At 40.4% G+C, this 10,467-nt stretch overlaps 1 protein-coding gene across 3 annotated transcripts; it reads left to right on the forward strand.

The window, feature by feature from the left end:
• The first annotated feature begins 10 nt into the window (after nt 1–10).
• si:dkey-103i16.6 (uncharacterized protein LOC557125 homolog) lies at nt 11–10,435 on the forward strand. 3 transcript variants are annotated; one of them, XM_067500062.1, is made up of 9 exons: nt 11–617; nt 724–2,207; nt 7,472–7,710; nt 8,276–8,461; nt 8,590–8,822; nt 9,004–9,104; nt 9,185–9,346; nt 9,465–9,677; nt 9,904–10,435. In XM_067500062.1, the coding sequence occupies exons 3-9, from the start codon at nt 7,490–7,492 to the stop codon at nt 10,102–10,104; spliced, it is 1,317 nt and encodes a 438-aa protein (XP_067356163.1). In that variant the 5' UTR covers nt 11–617; nt 724–2,207; nt 7,472–7,489; the 3' UTR covers nt 10,105–10,435. The 3 variants fall into 3 exon arrangements, with proteins under 3 accessions (XP_067356163.1, XP_067356165.1, XP_067356164.1); XM_067500064.1 differs by having other exon boundaries at nt 9,938–10,077; XM_067500063.1 differs by lacking the exon at nt 724–2,207.
• The last annotated feature ends 32 nt before the right edge of the window (nt 10,436–10,467 follow it).

A 10,467-nucleotide genomic window follows, 5' to 3' on the forward strand; every position in this document is an offset into this window, starting at 1 on the left:
GAAGTATTTTTTCTTCACTCATTGACATTTATATGTTACGCAGATAAATGTAGGACACGTTCAGAAATCATTCCAGTCGTTTTTGTGTTTATAGCGACCAACTTGCTGACTGCACACCACAGTGTAATAATGTATGTGGGAGCATCATAGATGTTTATTTTGAACGCAAGCTCAGAGCCTTTTCATTGGCGGGAGAGGACACTGCAACAAAATACCACAACAAAACCGCCTCCCCTCAATGTGGAAGTGACGTACATCCTCCTTTCTTGTACTAAATCAAAGATCGTCTCTTGTTATAAGATGTATAACATTATATTTAACGGACTAAAATCTATGGCGGCGCATTGGATTCACCAATGATAAAAGAAAAATTAGAGACCTTATGTCATAATTGCGAGATACGTTTCTCGTAGCTACGAGAGCCGTTGTTCTGTAACGAGCATTTATGCATTGACTACTGGGTAACCACGTAGATTACAGACAGCTTATCCATCAGTAAAGCACATTTTCAAGCCTTCGCTTTTTCTTAACTGAACCAGTGTCGTTTTATTTTGGAGACCTACACGATGGAGGTTCCAATAGAAAGTTAGATTTGAGCCATTTACCACAATCAAGAGGTAAGTAGGGGCCTCTTTGTGTGTTTATCTGTGCATGAATATCTTAATTTCCATTTCAACAACTATGTGCCCTTTTAAGTGTTGTCCTATCCATCTATCCAACCAGTTGTTATCTGTACGAACGTATCCTGTGTGGAGCTTTGTGTGGCTGGATTCTGCACAATCTGGGCAGGAGGCAGGATGTAGGCAGCACCTGCAGACGTCACCTATCTAAATGTTGTTACGATAGGTTTTGAAATGCTAAGAAAAAATGTATTGAGCCAAGAAAATAATCCCAAGTAGCAAAATTATATCGATTTGAGGTTACCCCCCCCCCGTACAAAAGTGTAGTGCATTGCATCAGTGGGTGTAGTAAAACAGACATGTTTAAACCCTTAGGCAGTTATCTGTGTCACTTCATTTAAAATGCATAAAAGGCAAAATGTGATTCATTATCAATTAACATGAATCAAGTGAGGATGTTTATAATGAGAATGCAAGGACATATTAATAAGTTTGCTGAACAAAACCCTGCCACCTTAAATTTTGAATGCACAGTGAAGTACTTTAGCACTGGAGTGTTTCTTCACTCAAATTAATCTTTTCACAAAATGTTTTAGATTTCTTTCCCTTAACATGGCTGTATGTAATAATGATTAAAACATAACACCAAGGATGCGCTTGATGGCTGGGCATTCTGCATTCCAACCCAATGCTCTACCACTGAGCCACCAGGCCCTCAGGAAGACCCCAGTGTGATTGATTAAAATATCCAGCAGCAAGGCAACAGCTTAGCTTTTCTTGAATGTTTTGAATATTATTATACTATTTAGCGTTTTGCACAACTGGTGTCGAAATGATCAAAAACGGTACCTAAAAGATGCACGCATTTGCTTTCTGTGGTAGCCCCCAGAAAAGCATTGATGATAGTGGACAATAGTCTGAGTTAGATGTGAGTGTTAGAGTTGTTTTGTTTTTTCACTTGGAACAAATGTAACATTTTTCATAAAAATTCATAGGTTCTTATTTAAGATAATTTGGAATGCTAAGCTGCAATTATTGCAGTCAAATAAAACAGTCCTGCAACCAATTGTATTTGTTTTTTGTTTAAACCTGTCTAAAGAGACACTGATGGTCTTTTTGGAGGCTGCAGTGTGGAGCTCACATGTGCACTGCAACAATATCAGCACCTACACTACATTAGTTTTTATCTCGGCTTGCCCAATAAACTGGCACCTAGTTTCCACTTGGTGCCCATTTTAATTTGAACACTGGTGTTTGGTAGCGGAAACAAGACGCCACGTGACCCCAGCCGTGCGTTTCCCGCCCGTATGAACTTTTGGTTCCCGGAAAGCGCAGCAGAGTGACAGCTCTGTCCTGTGGAACAACTGTTCCGGCTGCATACGGAAAAAGTGCCTGTTACTTCAGGATAACGTGACACACGAATCAGATGTTGGTCTGATTGCAGCGCCCGGTGCATCACAGACTGGTTTTAAAGTGGCTCAGTGAGTTTCCTTTTGAATTAGAAACTTCCCGAGTGGCCCACCACAGTCCTCACAGCCTGTCCTCGCCTTGTTCATCATTCAGAACCTCCGCCGTCTACACAGACAGGTACCAAATAACATTCATGTTTATGATATCTGTTTTCTGCAAGATTTATATTGTTATCACCAGTACAGATGAGCACTGGGAATGTGCGCTTCAATTCATTTCTTGCAGTGGGACTACAAACAACTGTTAACGTAATATATCCCTGTGATTTTCTAATAGTAAGTCTTCATTTTCAGACTGCTTCACTAGTTATGACGTTTTGAGTCTGACAGAACGAAGCTGTATTTCTCTAACTAAAAGCAGCTGTGTTTAATTTAAAACCTCCTTTTCAACATATGTATAGTACAATAGTTCCTAATACGGGTCCTGGACTGCTTGTTATCCAACTACCCACTGCTGATTACCTGCATCAGGTGTTTTCATACTATCAGAAGCTGACACCATCTGAGATGAGCCTGGAGTTGGGGACGACAGATTCAGTTTGTATTGTCCACTTTCTGGTGGACTAAACACCTCACTATTCTAGGTGATCAGAAGTGTGTTGTGCAGAATTAATTGGAGAACAAGCAGGAGGCCTTGAGGACCACGATTTAGAACCACTGGTTTAGTGTTACCTCTGCTGACTGTGTTTGAGAACACTTTGCAGAAGGATGTACAGTGTGAGTGTAAGAAGTATTCCTTTCCCTTTGATGTTTCCCCTTTATTTTCTATTCCACAATGAATCATAATCGGAATTCATCATGAGTCTTTCATGTCAGTGATGGGATTTCTACAAAGTAATGTCAGTTAAATGTACAGAAGCGATTGAATGAGTAATCACTCTTTTTATTTATTGTTTTTATTTTTATTTTTTCTCTGGAGCTCTGGCTGTGTTCTTGGGGTCATTGTCTTGCTGGATAACAAGCAACAGTTCTCTTGCACACTGTCAGATTTTCCTTGAGAATTTTGCCATGTTAAGCATGTCGGGGCGTGCTCCAGTAAAGCATCCCACAGCACGATGCTGCCTCCACCATGCTTCAGTGGAGGTGGCGTTTGACAAAAAGTGCAGTTTGTTTTTTACATCAATAACTCAATAACTTCTTCTAGTTGATTTCAGAGTCTCCCACAAAAACTCTGGCTTGTTCTCGTACTCAACTGCTGACCCCTGCTTTTTTTCTTGCTTTTGCTTTTTTCTTTTCATGTTGAAAAGAAATAAAAGGGGAAGACTTGACTTCCACATGCCGTACATGCACTAGAATAGTGGTTCTCAATATTGGTCCTTAAAGAGCCCTGCTCTGCTTAGATGAGGGTGAAGTGGAGGAAGACTAATTGAATTGGTATCTTTCAGCTTCTGATTGACTGACTGAACCCACGTGATCCAGGTGATTAAATAGTGTTTAGTACAGGGGTCTTTGACGACCAGAATTGAGAACCTCTACACTGTAAATGTGATTTCACATGTACCTGCTGGATTGGGGAATATGTCCCTCTTCTCACCTCAAATGTGAGTTTACGGTGTGTTCAAACACGCAGAATTTTGTGACACCCCAGTTAGTTTGAAAGCTATTTGTGGTCCAATATACAACTCACAAGTGCTCAGTTTGTAAGGCAGTCGTCCAAGGACCACAGGGTCAGTCGTTCGATCCCCAGTCCTGGCTACGTGTTGAAGTGTCTCTGGGCGGGACACTGAACCCCTAACAGCCCATTCCCATCCCCAGTGGGAATTTCTACCGGTGGCAACCCTGAATTCACGGGATAGGCCGAAAGGACCAAAAAAATAAATGGAGGAAAAAAAAAATACAACTCACAAGTGTGATGTGGAAACTTTAAATGCAAAAAACACTGAGAATGGATTTTTAGGGAAAGAGGAGACATCTTTCAATAACATATACTGACATTCATAACAACATGTTAGATTTGATCGTAGGAACGCCTACCAAGCAGATCAGAAATTGCTGTTGGAACACAGCATTGCTGCTGTGTTTAGTGAAACTCAAACTTTGTGGCTTTTGTGAATCAGTAAACTTTGGAAATGACTACATTATGTGTCATTTCCCACATGGGTTGAGTTCAATGTGTATTGAGATTTAGGTTCCAGCAGGTAGCAGTGTAGCCTCAGCTTCAGCAGGGGGCTGTGGATCAGATGGATCTGCCAAATGACTACATGTAAATCTTAATAACTTTTGAGCCTGGAAAAAAAGACTTTGTCGGGTTATTTTTCTCTAAATTCAATCAGCAGTTCTGCCACAGAAGAAAAGTTATGTACCTCCAAAATGGTTCTTGTTTTTTCTGAAAAGAATTGGACACAACATTGTTTGAGGCAATGTATTGTTCATACTGTTCACAGGTTTGTAGTATCAGCACAGCAAATTCCTCACACTGTTCGGTAAACCGGTACAAGAAAATGTAGATAAATTATTTTATCTAAAATGTTGTTGTCGTGTGTTTTTTTTTTTTTTTTAAGTAATGTTGCATGTTTTGTTTGTCAATATTGCTGGGAATAAAAGTGGAGGCTAAATATTTGTATCATTGTTAAATGTGTTGCAAAATAATAGTTGACCTGTGGTTTTAGTTGAGATGTTTATTTGTAGATAATCTGCTTGTACAGTATGAACAAATAACATTTCAGCCTGTGATTGGTTGAGTAGTGCTTCTGGCATCTTTAGAGGAGTAACAGTAAGAGTTATTATTTACCGACCTTTTGGACAGAAATAGCTCTACACCACCCACCGTCCTCTCTGTGTGAACAAACAAAAACAACGCAAATTAGGACTTGCATCTTTGTGACAGTTGAGAGTCCAACAAAGATGCTACACAGACTGATATATCATTAGTGAGCAGGTGGGAAGGAGGATGTAGTGCTGTTGCCTCTCAACTAAGTAATGAAGAGGTTTCCATGGTGACCGGGCTGTCTGTAGTCTCCCCTGTTGTCGGGGGGGCAGATATCAAGTCAGCTGTCTTAAATTCTGCTGTAAGTGGAGGGTTAAATGCTGGGGTGGCAGGGGAAAAGCCCCTCATTAAACTTAACAAAATGTCTAACACACAACAATTTATTTGTACAGAAGCAACGGGTAGTTATGCATTCAGTCATTTATTAATTCATAATACTCAACTCTTCACAAAAATGGTGTGCAAGTGCAAGCTGCTATTAAGCGAAGATTTAATTATGTTAACTCGGCGTAATTACAGGCAAGACACTGAACCCCAAGTTGCTCCCGGTAGGTCAGGTGAGCACCCTGCATGGCACCCACTGGCATCAGTGTGTGAATGAGAAGTAACGTTGTAAAGCACTATATAAGCAGCCATTTAACATTTTGCTGCAGCCCAAAACTGAAAGAAATATCAAACTATTCCTGTAAAGCTTACAGAAGAGTCTCGATCAACTCTGTAATGACTCTAAATCCTCTATTAAATGTTTTCATATGTTTGGTACTGTTTAGGGGAGTTTCATATGGTTCAACTGACATTTGTTGCATTTCAAACAAAACATCAGTTTTCATCATCAGTAGATTTTGGCTGTGCTACTTTCGCTCTGTCAATCATATTGTTGTTGACTTAACACAAATTATTGGCCTATTGCTCTCTGCTGATGTTTGGGTTATGGTCCCCAACTCTGAAGTTGTAAAAGGATGTACCTAGTGTTGTAGGACAGTCCTAATTAGAAAACTGTAACCCTCATATGAGCAGCTACACTCCTGGTGGTCCAGGGGGTGGAGGGACCTCAAATCCTTTTTAAGCCTTTTGTCATTTACACAGGGCTTTATTTGTCATTAAAGAATAATAACACAATTTGTAGCACAATTATAGGCTTGTATTAGATTAGAAAGTGGACTTGTAAAACACTAAAATGCAGTTTGATCTCTTTTAACTTTTGAAAAACATTTAACCCTGTCTTCACTTTTTGGGGGAATGACTAAATGTCCTCCAATTAGACAGTTTTTCCCTTTTACTGAGCTTCCATTTTTTCCTTCATGTCTCCCTATCAAATAAAGGCTAAAACCATAGTGGGTTTATAACATCGGTGGAGCAAAGCGTGCAATGCCTGTGATATGATTGTACAATTAGAGAGGGGTTTGATTGTGTTGACATTTAGATCTACATCCACCATCTGTGCAAGACCTTAATAACCAAGTGATTTATTGCCTGTATGCAGCAGTGTGTCTTTGAGAGGAGCCCAGACCCTCACCCTCCCACTGTTTTTAATAGTTAATGTGGGGGCTTCCATCTTGTACTGAGGTTAAGTAAAAGAAAAATGAGCGCCTAAAATAAGAGTAGTTCGGAGACTAGATTTTTAAGATGGTTGAAAGAGGTTCCTATAAACTCAGCTTTTTAAAAGCCAACAGCTGCATCAGTTTTAAGCCGTTTCTTTAAATGTTAATGTAGTAATTTAATTACATTTGACACCTACACCTACATTGTCCCATCATGTTTAACCATGCTGTGGTATAAACCTTCAGTGAACCCCCCCCAACTTTCTTCCAAGGGGCGATAAGGTGCTGCTAGAGAGCACACATGTTATCTCCCTGCTGCCCTGTGAAGCAGTCATGTTTTATGGGTTGTAGCTCTTTTGTTTCGTTGTTCACTGGCTCACCCTGATCACTCACACTCATTCCTCATGGAAGTTGTTTGAAGGCTTAGAATTGCTTTGGAAAACACCCCCTCCCTCCCTCTCTCTCTCTCTCACCACTTCTTCTGCTCCTCTGTTCACTCTTTATTGAATCCTACCTCTGTATCATTTATCTCTGCAACCCCCCTCCCTCATCTCTTTTGAGGGGGCCGTTAGGGGGCATCCTCTTTTCTCTCCCAGCTGGGTTTGTTGACACACAGTCAGTCTACGGTTCCCTTTCACCTCTGCCACCCCTCTTTTTAACTTTCACACCCCACGTCCCTCAGCTTCACCCTCCACTTTCCCTGAACCGTAAAGCTGCCACAGCTGTGGACTGTATTAACATAGCTGCTGAGGAGCAGGGGGGTTGCTAAATATATTGCTGCCATTAGCTTTTGTTCAACTGTTGACAGTTAAAAAACATTTCAGCTTCTCTCTTCGTAGGAAGTCAAGTGACAATGATGATTTCAATGTAACAGCTTTTTAAATATAGGACATTGACAGTGGAGCAAATAAAAATGTGTAATTAGTGCATTTAAAAATAATCTAGACAAAAAGACAGTCGGTTGTCCAAAAAATTAAAACAATCAAGTTTGTAAAGTTTTGTTTTTCTACCTACTATTAAAAAGGGTAAAACATTGTTCTCTTGAATGAAATTTTTACAGGGTTTTCCATAAAACTGTGGTTTATTATTTCAGTCAGTTATTATTTTAATTTAATCTAATGTAATTTAATTTAGCTGTCAGCAGGTGTTGGAATGAACAGGTCCAAGTCCAGTTGGGATAAAAAAGCCCCCTACCATCCAGCCACCAGGGTAACCCGCAGCTCCAGCTCTCAGGCCAGACACAGAAACCCTGCAGAGTTTCAGGACTGTGAGCCGAGCCCATATGGAAAACAACGCAAAAGGCAGACGGATTCAGCTCTGGCCCAGGACCTCAGCCAGATGAGTGTGAGCGCAACAGATGTTTTAACTACAAGGTGAGGACATCACAGCACTCCTACTTTGTTTATTCAAAAAAAGGAAATTACATTAAAGGTCAAAATGTATACATTTGTACAAATATGAAACAAAAGTATCTCTAGTATAAATACCCTGATTGAAGTGAAAGGCATGTTTTATCAGTTAATTGATATTTTGACCTCAAGGTGGCAGTAGAGGAAAAGTCAGAACAGTTAGTAATGAGAGATCCCACACACAGTATATTGGTTTATCTAGTGTTCACTGATGTAGCTCAGTCTGGACCAAAGTAGTTGACAAACTGAACACCTCATTCCCACGTAACTGGGGCAGGGCTGAAAATAGAATTCACCTGTTTTATTGTTTTAAGATTTGTGTGAGACCTTTACAATGATTTATACATATTTTTAACCAGTCCTCAGGCAGATGTCCAAATTGATTTAAGCACCCTGCCACATCTCTTGTTGACTGGATATTCAGACTGGATACACATTAACAATTTATTTTATGTTGCAGACAGTTCCATTTGGGATCAGGTTATTCAAAGAAAAGAGAAATTATGTCTTTTCTCTCCCTGATCTCTAGTAAAGGAAAAATGTCCAAAGGTAGCGCTCACCCTGTGCAGACTGGTCAGTCCCCCTCCGCTGCTAAGTCATCTTCCAGAGGGGGCCTGGCCTCTGTGGCTCGACTGGTTAAGCTTGGCCGTTGTAAGAACGTGTTGGTGGTGGCTGGAGCAGGAATCAGTACAGCCAGTGGCATACCGGACTTCAGGTTTTTGTCTAATCTTAATGAATTGTTCTGTCAGAAGTCTAAACTCATTAGTTGTTACTGAAACCGTTTAGATCTCAAAAATGTCTAACAATAATGTATGCACTTCCACTTTTTTATTTTTTTGTCAGAACTCCAGGAACAGGTCTTTATGCCAACTTGGAGAAGTACAATCTCCCTTATCCAGAGGCCATTTTCAACATTGACTACTTCTCCAATGACCCTCAGCCCTTCTTCTCCCTGGCCAAGGCTTTATATCCTGGCCGCCACCGACCCAACTACATACACTATTTTATCCGCATGCTTAATCACAAAGGCCTGCTGCTTCGAATGTACACACAGAACATTGATGGACTGGAAAAATGTGAGATCTTAAAGGAAACACACAAAGAGCCAAAACTATCTTTAAACTGTTTTTTTTTTTTTTTAGTATTACAAATACTCATGACCACAACTCTGAAGTTGTGATACTGTGTTTTTTCTGTCATTTAGCTCATCAGAATTATTGTCCTTACTTTCTCTTTATGCCCCGTTTTAATATTTAGTGTGCGGCATCCCAGATGAGAAGCTTGTAGAAGCTCACGGGAGTTTTGCCACAGCTTCCTGCCACTTGTGCTACACTGCGTATCCTGCTGAGGAAGCTGAGGTATGTCAGAAATTGGCCAAACTTAACAACACTATTTGCTACCCACCACAAGAGTAATAGTCCCTCCATTTGTTTCACAGCAAGCTATAATGAATGACAACATCCCTATATGCACATTCTGTGCCGCAACAGTCAAACCTGATGTTGTGTTTTTTGGAGAGGATCTGCCTCAGAAGTATTTCCTCCACACGGAAGACTTCCCTAAAGCAGACCTGCTTATTATTATGGGCACATCTTTACAGGTAAACATTTTTAATATCTTTATTCACATCTTAAAATAAATCCCTCAAACATTTGTGACTAAGGGCTGTAAACTGTATTCTCCCAAATCTTAAAACACACAACAAAACACTGTTTCAGATTGAGCCATTTGCCAGCCTGGTGAATACAGTGCGCTCCAATGTGCCACGTCTCCTCCTGAACCGACATGCTGTGGGTCCATTTGAAAAGGTCACTCTGCGGAAAAGAGATCACATGGAGCTGGGGGACCTCGAGGATACAGTCCGGCGGTTTGCTGAGATGCTTGGCTGGAACAGTGAGATTGAAGAGCTGATGAGGAGCCAGGAAACGGAGGTGAGTTACACCTTAAGGTCCAGGCTTTTAAAAGGTCTCTTGCAGCTTACAGATGTCTGTCTGGATTCTTTGCTGTCTGTCTTTGATTCTTTGGTGCTTTGTGATAATAAAAAAGGAAAAGTAGGACACAAGGCAGAAACTCCTCTGTTTGTAGAGATACTCCTCTTACTATTTGCTCAGTTTTCAAGGCTTTTGCTGACTATGAAAATAATTTCCCTCCCTGCAGAGCATACTTACATTAATAAGCTGCCCTCTGTCAGTGACTGCACAGACAAATTGCCACAGCAGAGGTGCTCCAGAGCCTCAGTGCAGGATGGAGACTTCTATACTGAGACCAGGAACTCAAAGAGCAGCCAGCAGTGGCAGTGAGGAGACCGACTCAGAGACAGACAGCAAGAGCTCTGCCTCATCCACCCCAAGCAACTGATATTTTACATAAAAGATGACACTGGAAAGATTCAAAACTGTCTCCTCGGACTTCAGTTCACTCTAACACTGTTCTTTTAAATGTACAATTTGTCAGATTATTTTATTCATCTTACCTCTTTATCAGACACTGTTTGATGTTCATATGTACAAATTAATAAGTTTACCAAGTTCAAAAATATTTAAAGCACTTATATAAGGGGGTCCATCCAGAACACTAGTATGTCTGCCCCCCGATAATGTTTCTATAAATGTACTTATTCATCAGTAATTTCTTGATGTTTTATATTACAACAGTATTTTAAAAATATTTAATAAAGTTTGTAATCTCAGTTGTTTCTGCCCTTTGAGTTTTTGTCATATG

The sequence above is a fragment of the Channa argus genome, chromosome 4 (genome assembly GCF_033026475.1).
Source record: "Channa argus isolate prfri chromosome 4, Channa argus male v1.0, whole genome shotgun sequence".
In the NCBI taxonomy this organism is placed as follows: Eukaryota; Metazoa; Chordata; class Actinopteri; order Anabantiformes; family Channidae; genus Channa; species Channa argus.

What these genes read in the sequence shown, in the direction of transcription:
- si:dkey-103i16.6 (XM_067500062.1), top strand. Translation starts at nt 7,490, where the DNA reads ATGAACAGGTCCAAGTCCAGTTGGGATAAAAAAGCCCCCTACCATCCA. An exon ending in ACAGATGTTTTAACTACAAG is followed by an intron (nt 7,711 to 8,275) that starts GTGAGGACATCA and finishes CCTGATCTCTAG; the next exon opens with TAAAGGAAAAATGTCCAAAG. An exon ending in TGAGGAGCCAGGAAACGGAG is followed by an intron (nt 9,678 to 9,903) that starts GTGAGTTACACC and finishes CCCTCCCTGCAG; the next exon opens with AGCATACTTACATTAATAAG.